Below are 21,382 nucleotides of genomic sequence, written 5' to 3' on the forward strand. Positions count from 1 at the left end.
AGGTGTGTGTGCTGTCAGTGGGGTAAAATTCACACCCTTTCTCTCCTCTACCTCCACTTCTAAGTCCAAACTCAGACAGTGGGAGCACCCAAGCAAAGTAAGCCTTCAGTGTTGGACAAAAATAGAACTTGATGCCTTGCATTCCCAAGACTATAAATGCACAGCGCTTGTTAGGGTAAATGGGAGAGATGTGTTCTTTATCAGCTGGTGATGAAATTACCAAAAATGAGGCAATTCATCATTTCAATGAGAATGCTTTTCATTATAGGGAAGTCTTCCATCATGGGGGACAAATGTCACCTGAAATCATACTCCATTCTCCACAGCAATTACCCTGAATTCACAGTGCAGAAAGAAAAAAAAGGTGCTCAAGATCTGAGGGTTGTATTGTCTGTATTTCAGAACATTTACACCACTTGGACATGATATTGTGGTAGAATTTCAAGGTATACTAAAGAATTTACTGAAAAGCACACACACAGGTAGCCTTTAGGTTTCCTAGAACTTTTAAAGTATCATAGTGGCTAAGAATTGTGGTAAACAGTATGTCAGAAAGAAAAAGCAGATTACTGAGAGGTCTGACTGACCTGGAGCAGATAGCCCTCCTAAGGCAATCTCCAGGCTGGGCATTTTTCAGTACTTTTCACAGAATGTGTGTTCCCAGAAATGATGTCATCAGGGAGGAGTACTATAATCTTGCACTATTAATGTCATGTAATCTGTTGTTTGTGTCAGTCGTACTGCAGCACAAACTCAGGTCTTCGTTCATGAAAAAAAGTTATAATTGCATGACCTTTGCCTTCTGATAATTCATTGATTCGTCCTCAGCATCTGAAAGTCTTCATCAATATACAATTTGCCTTTAAAAGCTGTGAGCATGAAGAAACTTAAAACTCTTATTTACAGTAATCATACTAATATTTATACTAATATATTATCATTGTTACCATATGTTTTCTTGGTCTAAAGACTATAAAAGCACTTCTTAAACTGCATATTTTGGCAGCCAGTGGAGACAAAACAGTAGTCAAACCTTTTAAATTCTTGATACAATTTCCAGTCATAAACAGTTCTGTCACAATGCTATCCTTTAAGCGTGGAGTGATTGTGCATAGTAAGTACTTGGGAAAATGGAGGCCTGTGCATTGGCTTGATTTGAATAAGCATTGTGAATAAGTAGTTGTTCTGTACATGTAGTGGGCTGAGGGATGTGGACCAGTCAGATCCCTGAGGGGGAGAGGAGGTTCAAGCCTTCCTGGCTCCTTCTGCAGTCCTCCATTGCCTGTCGGCTCTCATCTCATGTCCACAGCTCCCTTAATTGCCTGATTTCCTAACCCCACAGTGAGTACTTTGTACACTGGGGGCTGTGGGTTATAATAATGACTTATAGTGACATTGCATGGGGAAGACTAGCTCCCTTGGCTATCACAGCTCTTACTGACTGACTGTAGCCCTATCACAGACCTCTTGATTTAATACTTTAATTAAATCCTCATATTCAGTACAAGAGTGTTTCGCACAGAAAACATTCTGGGTCTGTGGGAGGAGGACCATGTGTCAGATGAAACCAATGCAAAATGAAAAGGGGGTTCATTATCCTTCTCTATTCAGATGTATGAAGAAACACAGCAGGAAAGCAAAACTTTGCATAAAACCAAACCTGACAGAAATGTAGCATTCTTTTCAGAAGAACAGAGAGGTATGAATAAAACCATTACCACAACAATAATATTTTAAATGAGGAATGATTAGACATGACGGATTGAAAATGAATCATGACCCATTTTGATGATCAATTAATTATTTAAGTCATGTAGAGCTCAAACAATGAGTCAAGTAATGATTTAGTAAATCAACAGCAACACTTTAGATAACTGATTAATTGTTTAAGTCATTTTACTAATTAACAATGAATTAGCAAATGTTTGCATGGTAGCACGCTTAACCAATACATGAACATGCTAAACATGCTAGCATTATCACTATAAGCATTTTAGCATGCAGATGTTAGCATTTACTGTAGCTCAAGTGCAGCCTTACAAATCAACTAGCATGACTTTTAGCCTTGTTTGACTATTCGACATTTGAAGATGTTACTTCAGGAAATGGTAACAGACATTTTTTTCTTATTATTATTCTCTGACATTTTATAAACTAAATAAGCATGGTAGATTAATCGATAATGATAAAAATCATAAAAAATGCCCCAGCACATTTGTTGGTTCCAACTTCTCAAATGTAAAGATTTGCTGCTTTACTCTTTTATTTTATTAATTGTTAAAGCTCCATTGTGTAATTTTTCTGAGTTGATTCTTAGCAACAAAAAAACGTTGTTCTCGCTCCACTGTATTCTCCCATGTTGCGCCTCCATCTTTAAAATATGTTAGCCAAAAAGGGACATACCTTCGCGTTTCGCGCTTTTACACTCACTGGCACCGTGACGAATGCCAGGGAGAGGGAGAAGATTACTCAGTGACTGCTGGCAGATTTGAAAGCCGGTTGAAGATGGAGCGCCTATCTAGGACATGTAACGGAGGCGCCAAGGAAGTTAAAAACATAAATGTAATCATATGTGTCGTGATTTCCATGGCAGACTACTTACGTCATGTACAGTTGTAACACAGACTAGCTGGAGATACTAAGAGCTAATTTCAGTTTTATTGACATGATTGTTCATACTGCTCAGAGAAATATATTAAACACACAAACCTCCGTTGCTTCTCTCCTACGTTGTAAACATTGCCTTACACTATTAATCTCGTACAATATACAGATTAACGATAGCACTGATACTTTACTAACATTATCTTGCATATGTTTGGGAACCTGATAGCTAATGTTGAATGAAATGGTACCAAAATAACGTAAAACTATTATTACACTGGAAGGAACTCTCACAGACAAAGTCGTACTTCTTGGAAGACTACGGCCACCGTAGGAGTTACAACGCGTTCGGAATGGGAGGGGCTAGAAAGTAATATTCACTTGGTTGTCATATTGGATGGTTTGATCAAAATAAACTATTCTTTAATCTAAGTAAAACCAAATATATTATATTTAGTAATCGACAAATTAAAACTACCATGAGCTTAAAGATTGATGAGGTGGAACTAGAAAGGGTGAATGAAAATAAATTTCTTGGAATAATATTAGACCATAAATTATCCTGGAAACCCCACATCGCTCATGTTCAATCAAAAATGTCCAAAACAATAGCTATATTACATAAAACCAAGTATTTTTTAAACAAGCCATCTCTGTATATTCTGTATTGTTCTCTTATTGTTCCATACTTTTCTTATTGTGTTGAAATATGGGGGCACGCCTACACCACAAATATAAAACCTATTTTTATTTTACAAAAAAAAGCCATAAGAATAGCCAATCATTCACCGTATAATGAACCGACAAACTCAATATTTTGCAAATTCAAAGCAATACAATTTTCAGATCTTGTCAGTCTGAATACTGCGGTCTTTATGTTTAAAGTCTATATGAAAATTTTGCCTGAAAACATATTATGTTTGTTTGAAAAACGGGAACAAAAATATAACCTAAGAGGAGAGAATATGTTTAAAAAACAATTGGTTAGAACAAATTTTAAAATGAATACGATTTCGGTAAAAGGGGTCGACTTGTGTATATGTCTGCAGTTATGTATGTATGTATATGTGTGCGTGTATGAGTATATATATATATATATATATATATATATATATAGTATGTATATATGTATGTGTGTATAAATCCACGTTTACGCATGTATATTGTTTATGTTTAAATTTTGATGGGTAGATGTTGTTTTGTAAAACAGGGTAGGCGTAATAAGCCACGGCTTCAGCCTATACCTTTTCGGTTACCACCCTTGTTTCTAATGAATTTGCTGTACATATATTATGTTCTATGTTCTGTAACCGAATAAACTTTCATTCATTCATTCATTCATTCCATTCATTCATTCATTCATATACAATTTCACCGCTAGATGGGAGAAATTCTTACACAATGTAGCTTTAATTGAATATCTTTGCGTTTCAGACCAACTGCCTGGACTGGACTGCACTATCAGACAAAACAAGTCATTTGACGATGTCACCTTGGGCTTTGGAAAGATGATTTCCATTTTTACTGTACATATTAATTGCTTACTACCAGCTCTACTCAACTATAGAATCTATAAAATCCTGAAAACCTTGAATGCACTTGTGTTTATGTTGCAAAGACAAAGTAAGCGGTATATTGCTTAAAAAGGTATTCCTGACAGTTGCTTTGAAAGAATACACAAGAGCGGGAACATGAAATATCTTTTGGGTCATGTCCTAATTATCATCTTGAACAGTTTGTAATGTACTGCATCAAGACCTTCAAGCACTTTAGATCTATGACAGTCAGGACACAAACTCGTCATCTGGAGAGTTCTTTGTGCTTACGCTGCTATTGTTCGCTATTTATGAATCTCTACATGCAGTGAGGAACCAGAGAGATGGTCAGATGCGCTTGCTCATGGCTCTTGGATTCCAAAGGAAATCAACTGCTTACACTCTTACAGTCATTTGTGATACTCTTTCGAGCGCACCAATAATCTGTGAGATGGAATGAGAGAATGAGAGACTCCGCTAGACAACAGTGTAGCCTTCCACTTCATGTGATTCTGATGCGAGTACAGGAAGTACAATTTCAATACATCTGTACAATCTTATTTATTTCAGTTTACCACCTCCTTTTTTAATTTTAACTTGTGCGAGCTATCTACAATCAACTGATTAGAGTCCAATTTTCTGTGTACGTTAATTAAATCTTAGTCTAACGAGCGCATAAAAACAAAAAACTACTTTCCGAAAAGATTAAAGTTGGTGTACACATAGTCCTCAGTGAGGATTTTCCCCCTTTTAACAATTTCACACAAAAGGGACCAACTGTCAAACATTCACCAGTGATAACACTTATCATACAAGAGACACCAATTTGCTGGCCTATCACAGCCTACACACTACAGAGGCAGCATGGCGGCCTTTATCATCTAGAAATAGATTCATCCAGTTGGTTTACTTTGTTGTTTCTCTTCTGAGTCTCAACCTCTTTCTCTGACAGATCTGTTCAGACTTTGGAAGCAACTCGCCCTCAAACATTTACAGAAGCCTGTCTGTACACCATACATGCATCCCCTACATAAAGAAATAGTTTGATATTTTGTGAAATTCGCTATTTCACTATCTTGCTAGATGAGAAGATCTATACCACTCTCACGCCTGTGTGGTAAATATAAAGCTACCGCCAGCAGCCGGTTAGCTTAGCTTTAAGCTGTGTCAGCTTATGGTCTTGTTGCACGAGTTAACATTCTGGTATAGAAGACCGTCCTCACCCAGAAAACAACTGTATAGGTTGATTGGTGCAAGCAGCTCATAACAACACATAATTAAATTTCTTGTTTGGCGACGACCTCTTGTGGCTGTAGTAATCATCGCAAGAGCAAACAAAGATGTGAGTTGACAAGGTATAAGAGCGCCTCATAAGGAGGTAGTTTGTTATGGTGGATGGGTCAAACAAACAGGACTTTTACCCAGGAAACTGGGGTTAGTAAATAGAACGGTCATATACGTTGTTTTAGGAGTCATTGACAATCAACCTAGTCTGTTGTTTGTGTATGAGGATGTGGTGGGTATAGGGGAAAAATGCTCTGGGTTCTTTGTATTTACTTAAACCTCTCACAATTATCTTGGACGGCGCTGAGCCCCAGATACAGGCGGTGCCCTTGTGAAATAGATAGCGGAAATAGCGGAAGGGGAGGAGAATGCCTGTCATGAAGACTGAAAACAGGAGAAACAGCTGTTCAAAGGTATAAAAGGCCCAATCTGCCAAAAAGATTTTCTGTCACGCTTCTGGCAAAAGCCCCGAAGGCTAACTTTTCCCATGTGCTATCTCCCTAACCTATAGCAACCAGTTAAGAAATACATGTTGATCTATTCCTTTAATTCCAGGCTTTAGCCAGTGACAAACTGAGTGAAGGATGCTTTGCCATGAAGAGTGATGCACAATGTCAGTATAGAAGCCGGGTGAGCTCTGATCCTCCGGTGGTAACACCAAGCACGCCATCCTGGAAGTTTAACTGTACAGTTAATTCTTGAACAATGCTTCTCACACAAACATACCTGAGGCACCATATTTAACAATGGGCTGAAAATAACGTCAGGATTGCAATACCTTCAAATTTACATCACTAATGACTTTTTAAGTAGGCAAATCCTGGGCCAAATGTTTACCAGAATGATTCTTCACATAATCCCATAGCATGGCTGCTCCTGTCTGTTTCTCCATTGCCTCTGACAGCAGACACCCTTTCCAAATTTATCTCAAGAGTCACATGCTGAGCTCTTTTGATTTTTGCTGTAGTGGTGGCAGAAATGGCCATACTTGTTTCTCTTCTCCATGTCCCTACCTGCTTTTACCTTGAGAAGTAAAGTGACTAAGACAAAGAGTCGAGGTAAACGGACAGAGATGACAAGACTGGTATGGATTCAGCTTTAGGAGAAGATGGGTTGATCAATGGGATTGCAGCACTCACTCTTGACTGTGCGGGGAATAAAAGAGGATAATAATAATAATAATAATAATAATAATAATAATAATAATAATACATCCTCCAAAAGGGTTTCAGGGGATCACTCAAACTACACTTAATATTTTTCATTTTCATCTACATTTTTCTTTATATAAAATCATATAAACAGATTGCGGTTTTATGCAAATAAGGCCATCAAATCTCTCTGTGCAATTAAATTTACAGCTACTATGCAACAAAATTATATATTCATGGAAGATCAATCATTTTTGAATTCTTCCAATTTGCTGCATATACCGTAGTCTTGATTGCTATGAAAGTTACTTTAAAATTTAATTTAATTTAAAAGCACAGCCGAAGCACTGCTACATGGGCGCAGAGATCACGCAGCACCTGAAACCCCCCAACTTCCGTCAACGTACCCAGTGTTGTGCCTGAAGGCATTCACTGAACGATAGTTCATGAACTCGTTCATATTTTGGGCGAACATGAACTGAACGTACTGCATTACTGCCTGATGAACGTTACTGTGAACTCGTTCATTCTGGTGTCTGTGAACGGCACGCTCTCTCAGTTTAACTTCGTTCAATAGGGTGCCAGATTTCTATAGAGCCTTCCAGGCGAAAACAGCGTAAACAGGCCTTAATATGTAGCGGAAAAAACAGTGTCGCACCGCCGCATGCGTCATCAAAAAAAAAGCAGCATGGAGGTAACGAAGCAGCAAGGAGGCTTCGTATGATCATTTAAACGAAAAAAAAGGTCGGTGAGGATGTGAAAAATCTTACATTTCTGTGCAAACTTTGCCCGCGGGCTTTCAAAAAGAAAACCCGCACTTCTGTCACATCCACAGCAAACCTGAAACGGCACATTGAACTGATTGGATATGAAGATTAAATCTGACGCATAGTTTCAGTGTTAAAACTGATAAAATAATTGCTGTCTGTGGTTCTATATGGCCTGTGGCAATAATTTTTTTAAATAATAGCTCGCGGCAACATGTGGAAAAAAACAACTATGAACTAGTTCTAATTTTGAAGTATGAACTATGAAGTGAACTAGTTCATTTTAAAATTTGTGAACTGAACTTTGAACTAGTTCATGTAGACAGTGAATGGCGATGAACATGGCAGATTTTGTGAGAGACGAAGAGGATCAATCTGCAGTCCTCAACTTTTTTTAAACAGCTGTCCACAGCGTAAGTGATTACTGTAAACATGACGCATGGTTATTTTACGGGATAGATCGACCCATATTAGACCTGTACTCACACAGAGTTGCTGCGTGATATCTCTGCACCAAGTAGCAGTGCTTCGGCTGTAGGCTACTTCCACCCAATATAGTCCCAAGTCAATATCTGCCTAGGAAATCGTCTAATCTGCATTGCTATTTGTACTCGTTGTGAATACGCAGGCCACAAGAAGTAATTAGGTTGTTTTTTGTTGTTGTTGGCTTACTTTTAATCACGACATGTTAACCGGCAATAAAGGATTCCATTGACTACGCTAAGCTAAGCTAGCGCCGGTGCTGCCGGACTAAGACATTGCATGCACTGAGACAAAAATGTGTTTGCCCACCTATATAAATATAGAGGAGACGGTGAATAACCCTATTTCAACAAACGGTGGCGTATTCCTTTAATGCTATTGAAAAATTTAAATGGCGGACGGTAAGAGCTCTTTGGCTGCCCAACTTTTTATAACTAGGTCAGTTGATACAACACTTTTCTCCCAAACCAATGCTTAAACTACAGAAATTAGATATAGATAGAGCTGACTTTGTATTTTTGTACTCTTCCCCTATCACTCTTGACACTTGGCACAGAAGTGTCACATTGCAGTCTTATCTCTTTTTGGACAATATTTTTCTGTCACATTAATGACATCTGCACTCGCTGTTCTAACTGCCTTTAAGCAATACAAGTGGACACAAAATGTTTAACGTCTCACACTTAAACAAGATTTAAACTAGTTAATAGTAGTTAACCAAGGCTTGTGTTTGTGTGTATCCGTGCTTACAAGCTGCCATCAGTACTCATCCTCTCCCGTCACGATGCCCATATAAGCCTCCTAATTACTTGCACAACCCCATTTACACTTTGCTCTCCCTGTTCCTGAGCAATGCTCTTCTGTTTCCATACACAGACAACGATGTGCTGTGTCTGGTCACAGCAGACCCTGGATTAATTACACAGAGATAGGAGTCATCACTTCACAACTTCTAATTAACAGCAGATAAAAGGAGTGAGGAGGAGAAAGGGCTGACAGCAGGACAGGATTTGGCATTAAACTAGCAGGATTTCCATTACAAGGTAGAGTGAGCACTGAGAACGGATCACCAAAGCCATGACTCACTTAACGCTATAGTCTTCAGGGTTAATTCTGAGAAACACAAACATGAACAATATTAAGCTGAGGCAACCAGTTGTCTCGGACATTACATAAGATGCTCCACAAGTTCATGCATGCAGAATGTTTACCACTCCAAGCAAAGGGTCTTTGTGCAAGAAAATAATACTACCATAATACTGTTTCAAGCCCACTGAATTGGCAGTCTCATTTGCTCTTCTGCATCCCCCCTCTACCCATGGTAATCACTACCACTAACCGCAAAGACCAGCAGCTGAAAGAGACAGGACAGGAGGTTTTTCTTCTTCTTCTTCTTTCAAAGTGGTATAGCTGATTCGAAGCTCCTCCAGTCCACTAGGCACAAGCGGGACAACAGGAGCAGGTGTCTAATGATCTATGCATCCTTCTGAATTATAGATGTGATGTTACGCAACAGAATCTGCAGCTACTAATGTACTGGAGACGTTTTTTTAAAAAAAAGCCTAAAATACGCTTGTTCAGAGAAGCCTTGCTTGCACCACTTAAACATGAACATGAAACTAAAAATGTTCAGCTCAAGCAGTGTTTTTAAAACACAGTGGTGACATTATTCAAGGACTGGTTGGACTCAGAAATTACTGGTAACCTTTCCGACTGTTTAAAGACACTCCAATCTAATAAAGCTGTACCAATGCTCTCCAAAACAGAAATTATTCAAATTAATCTTTAAACATTTTAAATGTTTTCCTGTTAAATTCCTACAGGGGCAATATGCTCAGTACTTCAAATATGATCGGTACTTTACTGGATCTATTTTTTTTCGAATCAGGATAAGCCCAAAAGCCACCATCAGAAATGTCTCCAGCACTAAATTGCGTGCTGGTTCCTTTCTTTGCCGTCTTTTCAGTCCCTTTGATTGACCGAGAGTACCCACATGTTGAAAAAAGGACTGCATTTCTGAAGCATTATGTTCAGGGAACATGTCAGATGCTGGCACCATATGGTCATATAACTCATTTACATAAAATATTAAATATATGATGAGGCCCAAATCCTCTGTGTATATGAACATATAGCAGTGTTTTAAAAATGTATGCTTAAAGAAAGAACATTATAGATATGCAAGGTAATGAATTCTTTAATACTGTATTGTTGTTGATACATTTCTTTTTCTTTGTGGATGACTGTGCATGTGAACATGTGCAAATTTAAGTGTAATGCTGTCTCTGTTTACATCCAAAGATGATCTTTTTCATTTTCAGTGTAATACACACTGTAAAAGGATAAAAAATATATATTTACACATACATTTAAATAATGGCAATAGGCTGCTTTTAAAGAAAATGTCATCCACTTACACTGTTACAGATCATTAGACTGGGGCTTACTTCTAGCTTGTGATTGACTACATTTCCCAGAGTGTCTTTGCCAACCCTCAGACAACATGCTCAAGCTTGTCACACTCAGCTGTGGATTATACTTCAAAGAGAGCAAGAGGGATAGCAGAACAACAGATCTTCTACAGTATATGAGAAAAAGTGTGAGCCATACCCTTCACTCACAGGACAACTTCTTGTGGCTGCATTGCATTCTGGTCCACTGAGGCATTTTTTGTTGCTGGTACTGTATGTCTAACTGGTTAATTGTTGTTGATCACTGGTGTATGATGGACATTCTTGACTTTGAGGAGTTTTCAACTAAGCCTGAATGCAAGCTAGATTCAGCTGTAAGCAGCTGTGTGTATCTGCATAACTATTCCCATCTTTCTCCTCAGCTATGTGTCATTATCATCGTCAGCCACAGACAGCCCATACATTGCCCATCCCTTCCAGCTGTCCTGTTACTGCCAGCAATGAATGTGTACATACATGCGTGCATAGGCTCTCTTCAACCTGCTCCAATGTTGCATCTTACCATGCCCAAACCTTGAGCTCAAAATAGAATCCAACCTCATTTCATGCCCCATGAAGCTATAAATTTGCACCAGAGGGGACTCTACATTTGTGATAGATTGCGTGAGTAAATTAGGAAAAGAACAAAGTCAGACAAATGTTTTACTTCTCAGTGGAACTTCACAAACCTCAAGGGACGATTTCCCAGGCAAAGGAAAAGACTAATCTTAGAGAACACAATTTCTGTCTATGTGGATCTGAAGTAAAACAACCATTTTCAGCCTGAACTTGTCCATGGAATGAACTTTGGAAATGCCAGCTCTCCTTTTAGGGCAATGTAATCTTCAAAAGGACTTTCTATAAGCATATACTTTACTATTGGATACCACAAGAATCAAAGGTTTTGCTTGTGGAAGAAGAAATAAAGAAAGAAAGAAAGAAAGGTTCAGGTTTTCTCTTATATTCCATGGCTACATTCTTTTTCATATTGCTCCTGCATGAGAGAAACCTCTTCTTTTAAAGCACATGAGTCTTTATAATGGTCACTACTGCACATACTGTATATCTTTTATTCAATAAATGCAAAAGACTAACATAATCAATCAAAAAACATAAACCAGTAACTGAAGGGGAAATTAAATAAAAATAAAAAAGATCAAGAAAATGCCCCAAAACATAAAATTCCAGATGATTTTAATTTAAGTGGTATCATTTTAGCTAATTGTGTCTTGTGTCCTGAGGAATCCTCAGGCTAAGAGGGAAGCAATGACACTCAGTTTAAAAAGAGGGTTTTACTTTCTACTTTTCCCCACGCAAAGAGTCCCCATGTATCTCTCAGTAGATAACCTGCAGCAGCGATATCAAAGTGAATTTCTAATCGGTCTGCAAAGAGGACATTCATTTATGTTTTATTAATCATGACGTGGGTAGGTTTTATAAGATGACATTTTGTTCAAATTCAGCCGAAGTAATCCTCCATGGTGGATGGACATCAGCACTGAAGCACTGATAGTACCATTGCTCTGCCACTTTATGTCAAAGCTGACTAGTTAAAGTGTAAAAGGGTATTTGCTCTAGGTTGCTGCTTCTTTGAGTAAACCTAGAAAGTACAAATCTTACACCATATATTTCAATTTCACATGCAGAAACAAAAGAATAGAAGAATGCTAAAGACAACATTTGTAAAAAGTGTTTTTTTAAGGATATAGAAATATTGTAGCTCAATATATTCTCTCCAGTAACCTTTCTCCAGTGACCTTTTCTTTGATTCAGACATCAATACCTTCATCGGCCATTTTCAAAGTACAGTAAGTCTTTTTCTTTCAGATAGGGTACGTGTCAGGATTTCTTAAAGGTTCAATGTGTGAGAATTTCTCCCATCTAGCATTGAGATCATATATCGCAATCAACTCTCTCGCACCACGCAGTTCAAAGTACGTATTACATCTACGGTAGCCTTCACACTTTTTTCTGATGACGCTGGTCTCTTGCTCTTTTTGCCCTTTTTCTTTTTCTGGGCAAAGAAGAAGGCTCCTTTGGCTCCTTGGATTTTGAATACGTTTGGTCCTCCATGTTTCCTTCTTCAAACTTACTGGCGTCGGGAAGCTACGATACCCATTAGCAGCATTAGCAGCACCTGTGAGTTTATCATGTGACAGCGAAAACGCGAAAGGCGGAGCAGTATGTCCTGTATGTCCCTTACCGGCTAACGTATTTCAAGATGGCGCATGAATATGGAGCGTCTACCCCAGTTCATGCAAACGCAAATGTAAAATTTCAAGCCAATGGGAATACTTGGAATTGATGGTGGTGTTAAATATTCATGAAAAAGGACAAGCTTGTGAACGGGCAACACAGATTTTGATAATGAACAACTAAAAACGTTACACACTCGACCTTTAATCTTCACTGAGAATAAAATTGATTAGTATCATTTTGGCTGTATTTGTGTGTTTATAAATCTCTTGTAGTGGATACAGAGAAAGGAGATAGATGACACAAGTCTGAGACAAGAATCAAACAGAAGACATTGCACATGGTAGCTGAGCACATTACATAGCTGGGTCCAATCATGCTAAACACAGCCTGTGGCGGTGGCATCCTGGAACTTAAAAGGAGTATAATTCACTTATATCTACTACATCAAAAGCAAAATGATTGCTTAATTCTGCTTTGAGTTTACATCTGCACCACTCAAGGTAAAGTGACTTTCAGGCAGGCTTGATGATTGAGTAAGGTTTTCATGTTGCATTTGGCTCTGTTACACATGCAGTTATGTTAAGAGGACTATTACAGCATCCTGCATGTTTGTGATGTCTGAAGTCCCATATTCAGATCATAGAGATGTTCATCCATTAAGTCACACAGCCATCTTTTATCCTCAGCCTGAGTCATGGCTTACTACTAGCCAGGGTCGAAATGACTTAGGACTCTTGGGGGGTCCCCTAAAATGTAATTATAAAAAATACTGAAGACTACCTTGCTACACTATATACTGCAGGCAAAATTATATTGACATTGATATATATTGATATTTTGAAGGTGGGATAATGGTCTTGGGATGTTTTTCATGGTTTGGGCTAGTCCCAGTATTGTAGTGGTGTCTGGAGAAGTGGATTGGCTATAATCTAACAGGTAACCCTCTAATTCTGGAGCAACAAAGTTACAGCACCTTATATAAATCCCTGACATGACAAAGTGGATAACTGCTATATGTCTGCTGTTAGCTGGCAGATTATTTGGCTTCATACCTATGCTTCATACACATACAGCTAGCAAGAAACGTTGACAAACGCACTTTTCTAATCATTACGTTACACTGGGTATCTAAGTTAGTTAATGCAACTTTTGATATAGGAACACCAACTCCAAATATTTTACTATAATAAGCAATTATTACGGAGATGTAAACATAATCGAAGCACTTACAGGATTTTCATTAGGGATTTCACTCTTTGTGAGGCTTCGTTTTTGCCGTGTTCAACAATAACATACGTGTTCGCCATAGACTGTACTGTATGCGCCCGAGGACCACACCAACAATCTGTGATGCTATTAGCTGCCCTGATTGCTGCCCATCGCTAGGAAATAAATAAATTATTGTTATAAATATAAAACGTCACTAAAGACCTATAATTTTTACAATCATTTTTAATGTTAAAAATATTTGTCGGGGACCCCCAAAATCTAAAAATAAATTCTTATAGGGGGTCCCCTATCGACTTATGGGGGTCCGGGACCCCCCACCCCCTCATTTCGAACCCTGCTACTAGCTCTACTTTCTCTCTCACTCTGCTGTGTGAAAAAAAGCCCATGTGGCAATTTGGAAAGGTTGTTGGTAAATGAAACAAACAGGCATATCTTTATACTCTACTGAGAAGTATTTAGCCTCCCACGTCTCTTGAAATTGGCTGCCTCCTAGGGTTGTGCAAAAAAATCGATTGACATTCATATCGCTATTCAAGCTCTACCGATTCAAAATCAATTCATAGAATTCCAAAAATCCACTCATTTCATTTTTTACATTTTTTTTTTATGTATACTATTGTCCTGAAATGAGTTTAGCTCGCCATTCTCATAGATGGCTCTGCATCGAATTCACACTGACGCCTGGGCCCTCTTGTTATAATCAAAAGAAGAACGAGTACAGCAGAAGTATTTTAGTGCAAACAATGGCAAACCTCACAGAAAGAATTATTCAACCTGCTCCATCCTCATTGAAGGTGAGAGTTTGGACACATTTCGGGGAAGACAGAACTTGATAGGAATCATGCTATATGCAGGCTTTGCAAAGCGAAAGTTAAGTATTTTGGAAACACTACATACTTGAGAACTCACATTGTACGCCATCACCCAGAGATTAACATTAAAGACGTGGACGAACAACAACCTAAAGTACCTAACATTCCAGTCAACCAACGCACACTCTTTCACAGCTCTAAACTCCCACGAACTCTGAACGAAAAGCTCTTTTTATTTAATAGTTTTATACTTGAATTAAATGTATTTGAAAGCTGGCCAAAGCTTGGTTTTTATTTTTGTATGAAGACATATAAAGTAATATTAAACTACATTTCATTTGTTGTGTTTCTTTTCTTTTAAATTGTATGTCTACTGCAATCACATAGGAAAAGTAACATTTACATACCGAGAATTGTTTTTGACTCGAGAATCGTTTTTTAATCAAAAATTGATTTTGAATCAAATCTTGAGCCTAAAAATTGATATTGAATCAAATCGTGATATTTTCTGAATCGTGCACCCCTACTGCCTTCAGCATAGGGCCAAACAATATATTGTTTTCTTTTTTATCGTCATCGCAATATCAACTGGCACAATGTACACATTGTGAAAGGCTGCGATTTTTCGTGTTAGTTGAAAGAAAATATCAGTAGAAAACTGCACATTATATCTGTGTCATTCTTTTTTTGTGTTGCCTCTTATATCAGTGTTCAATTTGTTCAATAAAGGAATGCTAGAAATGATTTCCTTTTATTTGTTGAATTTAGCAGAATACTGAAAGCAGCCAAACTGATTACACTCTAATATTTATTTATTGCAAGTAATACTGTTATCGTGCTATTCAACAAATCTCGTGCAGCCCTACTTCAGCATCAGCCTTCCACTATATTCAGCCATTGCTTTCTAGTTGCCAATGGATACTGAGTAGCCAGGTTGTGTGTGCTGGAGAAGGTTGTGGGCTGATTCTGTTCTGCAATCACTGTAAGGGGTCCAGGTGGAACTGACCACTGTGTGGATTTGGAACATGGCATATTTTAATTTGATTTGCTAGAAATAGAAACAAACTGAAAAGGCAAAATGCAACATAAATTAATGGAGACATTTCCCCACACAGACAGAGCAACCCTTCATATTTTATTCGCAATACAACTGCCGTCAACAAAATACTATTTTAGGGCACAGACTATACTAAATAACCCAAGCAGTGGCGGCTTTTTCAGGGTAACTTTTCTTTTATTAACATGGTTATTGTGTAAAAGCATGCAAAAGCCTCTCTTATGGAATTAAACCTACCATATTTATCTCATTAAACGTGAAGTGGACACTACTCTCATTCAGTCTAATAAAAATTCAACCACTCCAACAAACAGTACTTGGCATTATGTGTGTTCCACAGCAACTATTATAATTCGGAAAAAAAGAAAAACATGAAAATAACTGTTATATAGAAGATAATGAGTTCAGTGTATAAAATATAAAGTACTTTTGTAATGTTCCATCTGAAGATCATAAATGACCTGTAACAGGAAACGAGACCAACAGTGAAAATAATGCTATTTTTATATAGTTTTTATTAATGCCTCTGACCGGGTCAGATTTTTCCCGCGAAGTCACAAAATGATTTACGGCAGGTAGACGGCGTTACAGAGCACACATTCTGACGGTTCACAGATTTCATTGTAAGACCCGAAAAGCCTGTGGTATTGTATCCATCCAGGTAAAAGGTAGCAGGAGATTTCTTAATATAGGCCTAATTGTATTTTAATTATTATTTTAGAAGTTATCTGATGTAATTATGTCTGATACTTGGGCAGGAACATCACAAAAAAAGGAAATTAAACAAAGAACAACTAAAAGCTAAAAGGGAAAGTGAAAGACTACGGGCGAAACCAGAATTAATCTCTGTCGGGCTTTACACAGATGGAGACAAAAATGTCCCCAAATTGGCCCTCAGGTATGTAATATGTTTATGTCTATTCATTCATAAAATAACTTTACGTCAGTAGCTTGTATTAAATGACCTCACCCTTCCATTTCCCTTGTCCCCTTATACTTGTGTAAAGCGTCCGTGGGTTTCATGAAATGCGCTATAAATCAAAGTCTAGACTATATGATCTCCTGGTAATGTTAACTCATTAATATACAGTGGGCAATACATCACTGTAAAGAAAAGATCTATATGACAGCAGGCGAGGTAAAAACACTACCGCTTTTGTCCAAAATGGTGGCTAGAATCAACACAAACTGAAAATGAATTAATTATAGACACTTTAACTACAGTTGCTTTGGCAGCCAGAGGGCCCTCGCTGATGACACAATAAAGTATTTCATCTAAAGTAAACAAATATGCATATCTCTTGGACACCCCCAATTCAATCAGGCCAAAGTTGAATATTCCACTTTACTTGACTACCTCTTCCTATGTTCCAGCACCAGTAGATACCAAAAAAGTAAAGACAAATTCAGACCTGAACAGCAGCTGTTCTATAAAGTCTGCAGTGTTAATTTAGGTATAGGCCTATGAATTTTAAAGTAGCCTTGCAGCTCTTTAATATTGCAGTTTCTCATATGAAATTTACAAAATGTTCCACCAGCTATCCAGTTATAGGTCATCAACTGGCAAAACACTACTGAATGTATTCACATCAGAGCAGCAATAACAGACAAATGTACAGAAGATTGACAGTTGTTTCAACACAAAGCAAGATAGAGATCCTATGAAGACAGAGCAAAGGAAGCAAGACTGTAATCCATCACCACAGAGACGATGCAGAGAAATGAAATGAGAGAGGAAAATAAAAGCTGCGTTGACAAGCTTCTTTTCTTCAAAGAATCAACCGCTCCGAGCACCACTCCCACTGTTTGGCTCCGAGCTCATCAAAGTCCAGTGAAGCAAACATTAGCTCCACTGTCTGCAGCAAGGCAACTCTGATGCTTTAGCAACTAATTATCAGAGTGTGCAAATTTAGATTAAGTGGGAAATAATGATGAAGTTGAGCAATATAAAGTTGACACCATGTGTATTCTTATTCAGACACGCTCTCTTCTTGTTCTGCGCATCACACACACTGTACTTGGCACACCAGCCCTCACTTTGCAATAATACCAAGTTAATGTAAAGGATGAGGATGAAAGGATGGATAGAAAGAATGAGTGGTGGGATTCAAGGGGGACACATCACACTGCTTTACATTCAGGGGGCCCAAATGTCTAAATGTGCTTCTGGTTGGTTAAACATGCATGAACTGGGTGATTTCCATTGTCCTGTGAACTTTCACAGTAACAATGTGAAACCTGTAAATGCTTTCCATTCTCTCACATGCAATTATTGAACCAGTGTTCCCCACTCCTGGCAGTCCATGGCAGTAAGAGCACACCATCAAGGTGCACCTCCAAAGAAATCTGAACTTTTTATCTGATCACTATCATCAATAGGCTACTCTAATGTTATCTGAAATCCAATCGGTGCCAAGGACTAATATGCATGGCCAGCAGTGCATAGCCTATATAGATAAAGTAGACGTATTGGCCACTATGTAGGCCTACCACATCATAGTCACAGAAGTTAACAGCTCCATGCATGCAAACTGACTCACTCTTGTAGCTTCCACTCCAAGGCTGATATCCATAATAGCCGGTTATTCGCAATATTCGCTCCTCTATGGACGCGCTGTTGATGTCCTCAAATGAGCGCGAGGACTTGAGGTCCTCTTTGATGGCCTCGTCCACCACCAGGTACTTGAGCTGTCTGAGCTGAGGGCTGATGTCCGAAAGCCTTCTCGGGCTGACGTCGGGCGACTTGCGCATCCCGCTGGGAAGAGAGAACAAGGGTGGCCGGAGTTATAAGACAAAAGTGAAACAGCTTAGTGAAAAGAAAGGGAAGCCTATAAACCCATGTATATGACTTGATAAGACACGAGTTCTCGTTGGCTAAAGCCGGAAAGTATACTGTTGAATGTTCCACAGAGACCGGCGTTAAGGGCCCCTGCAGCTCCTCTCTTGTACAGAAATCATCATCCTTCACTGGCCCTGCAGTCCGCACAACAACACTATGAAAGACACTAAGCGAAAGTGACTGCTCCTGCAACTGCTGTATACTATGCACTGTGCACTGCAGCTCTGATTATAGGCTTATAGGAATCTGAAACTAATGAATCGATCAGGAGTGATTTGTAGAGACGGAGACGGGACACTTGTGACAGCTCCGTGCTTCGTATCCTACATGTAGAGGCAATGGAGCACAAACTGCACGCAGCTTACTACACGGTAGAGCCTATCAAATATCATGTTATCATGCAGAAGGGGAAAATACTTATTTTGTGTCCAGCAGGTGAGATAAAACGAAAAAGAATGGTTAAATATTGCACCAATAAAGCTATGTAGTACGATGTACCATAAGGCACAGTGGTGACCTGACAGCCTCTCAGCTGTTATGAAACGTGAAAGCAAAACATGATTTACTTTACACCCTGTGCTGCCATATCCTAATCCAATAGCCCGTATAATCATGATATATATAATTGCAATCTGACTCCCAACAATTAACAAAAAGTCCTGAGTTGAATATAGAACATCAATAAAATTCACAGAGAAGAAAACTCTACAGCTATTAGGCTACTGTTAACACCTGTGCCCTTTAAAGTCAATACTTTATAAATGCGCCTACGAAATCAAGTGCGCAACAGGTATGGCCCTGCCTCCAGTCGCATGGCTGCAATGCTTTTGTAAAAGTTTACATGTCTTACATCGGCATCAAGGTAGGAGGTCCAAGGTAGTACATACAGTCCCGGTGGGGCCGTCCGACCCGGTCCCACACACGGCCCTCTCCATCACCATACATCCTTAAGGCCACTAAGAAGGGCAGCTACTGTAAATCTAAATCCTCATCGAGACTGACGGAGACAAGTACTATCGTCCTGCTTCTTCTCAGCCCCACCAACATATATGCCTGGCCACTACGGTAGAGACTGTTTTAACAAAAGGGTGCGCTGTGCTCTGGATGCTGCTGCTGGGTCCTGGAGGCACTGCAACAGCGCCATCTACCGGATTTACTAGAATTATCATGATCTGCAAATCCGAAATACAGAGAGAATGAATTGTACCTGAACCACCACGTCAGTACCAGTAGGTCATACAAATATATGCACATAGTACACTCTCTTCTTTGGTGAAACACAAGATAAAAGAATTTGCTTTCCTTCCTAGTCTCCAAAAAGACCCCCGGTGGGCCCTGAATCTCAATCTGCACATATCTGCACTTATACAGCTCTCTTCCTTGTAGCTGATGTAAAGTATCTGTATTTTTCTTTGGGTTTTTGGCTCGAAAAGTCCAATCATTAACATCGACAGCATGCAGTCATACTTTGCAAATGAGGTCTTTCTGGTCCTTTTCCCTAAAACTGTCACATTTGGACAGGCACAGCAAGTCTCCCAGGCTCAAGATGAAAAAAGCACACATATCCTTACTTTAAAGTGTGAAGTAGGTGTTTTATTTTTGATCTGATAGTGCCAATTATTTATGGCTCAGAACAGTAACGTATTCTGGCTGGTATTTAAAAGACTATCAAGCGAAAAAGGGGATAGGAATGTGAGGCAGAGGTACAATTGTCTAGCTGATATTAGCATCTGTCTAACAATAAAACTCCTGTTTATGTGTTAGGTAATCAAGTTCATTTTACCCCAAACATTTTATGTCAATGGATCAGTCAAAAGACAGACAAGTTGCTTTCCTGGTAATTGTTGTTATACTTTTCCTTTCCGGTGCTGTGTGGATGAAAAAGAACATATGTCCCTCCATTATGGTGCAGAATATCACAGACATATTGACTGCACAAGCCCAGACGGTTTTAGATGTTTTTCAGCACAGATGTGAAACATACCGCTGTTACCAAATAACTTTTTTCAAGCAACTATAGCTTTTTCAACAATTCACAGGCCAATGGGTTCCCCTTTTCCTCATTGTTGGATCTACACATACTGCTTAGGTTCTTTTAGACTTCTAAACTTTGCCACATTTAAGCAAAATGTTCATGAAATGTAGCTCATCTTTATCTTCATCAGTTGACAATCATGGTTCTTTTTCATATTAACACGAGAGAGTTTGAAAAACGCACTACTTGTAATGTTGTTGTTGCACAGATCACACTTCTGAAAGGTCAAAACAAAGTCAGATACTTGATTTTAATTATATAATCACCACCAGTGAACATGATTACCCAATTACTTGAACCATTACTCTGATTGGTTGCAATCAACCATTTCTCTGTAGTCGTCTGTGATCTGTGGCATTAAACAGAAATAACATTTCTGCTGTTTCTTTTCTGCCTCAGTTCACACAGACCTTTGAAATACAGGCCCTGCTATAATCTTGAAATGCTGGTGGACTCCTTAGGTAAAGTATAATATGAATAATAAAACCCCGAGTCGAGCTCTACCTTGCATGAAGGGGGTAGTGTCGCCCAAAGGTCCCAGTTCTGTGGTCCACTGGCTGCATTGCGTCGGCATTCTGTGAGCTCCAGACTGCAGAGAGCTGCACAAGAACACCGACTGTTTTTTGTAGACAGGTTTTGCATGGATCAATGACCAGCCACACCTTTCACATCCACACAGTGGGAGGGGTGGGGGGGGGGGACCTGTGCTTACTTGAGCAAAAAACTGGAGTCTATAGTCATCAATAAGCGGGTCAACAACTCCCATCGGCAGTCTTAGGGAGGACAGGATCAGGTTCATCTAGCATAATGCACCTCTCTCTCAACTTCACATCTTAGCCAACGCCAAATCAATTCTCACTGTTCGACCTTCTGCTTTACCCAAACTAAATAATGTGGAAACCTTCCCTGTGAGAAACAGTTATTAAGTTTAAACTT

General features: G+C 38.9%; 1 protein-coding gene across 2 annotated transcripts in view; it reads right to left on the bottom strand.

Annotated features, from left to right (window-relative positions):
• The window catches only part of slc35f3b (solute carrier family 35 member F3b), a 54,512-nt gene extending 33,486 nt beyond the window's left edge, over positions 1 to 21,026 (bottom strand). The window contains exons 1-2 of one of the 2 annotated variants that reach the window (XM_039784342.1): positions 20,951 to 21,026; positions 18,113 to 18,327 (exon numbers count right to left, since the gene is read on the bottom strand). In XM_039784342.1, coding sequence (XP_039640276.1) covers positions 18,113 to 18,327; positions 20,951 to 21,009 — 274 coding nt within the window. In that variant the 5' untranslated portion in view covers positions 21,010 to 21,026. Of the gene's footprint in view, positions 1 to 18,112; positions 18,328 to 19,261; positions 19,357 to 20,950 lie in introns of those variants that run through there. The other variant, XM_039784341.1, reaches the window with a different exon arrangement.
• Between the last annotated feature and the right edge of the window lie 356 nt (positions 21,027 to 21,382).

The sequence above is a fragment of the Perca fluviatilis genome, chromosome 19, assembly GCF_010015445.1.
Source record: "Perca fluviatilis chromosome 19, GENO_Pfluv_1.0, whole genome shotgun sequence".
Taxonomy (NCBI): domain Eukaryota; kingdom Metazoa; phylum Chordata; class Actinopteri; order Perciformes; family Percidae; genus Perca; species Perca fluviatilis.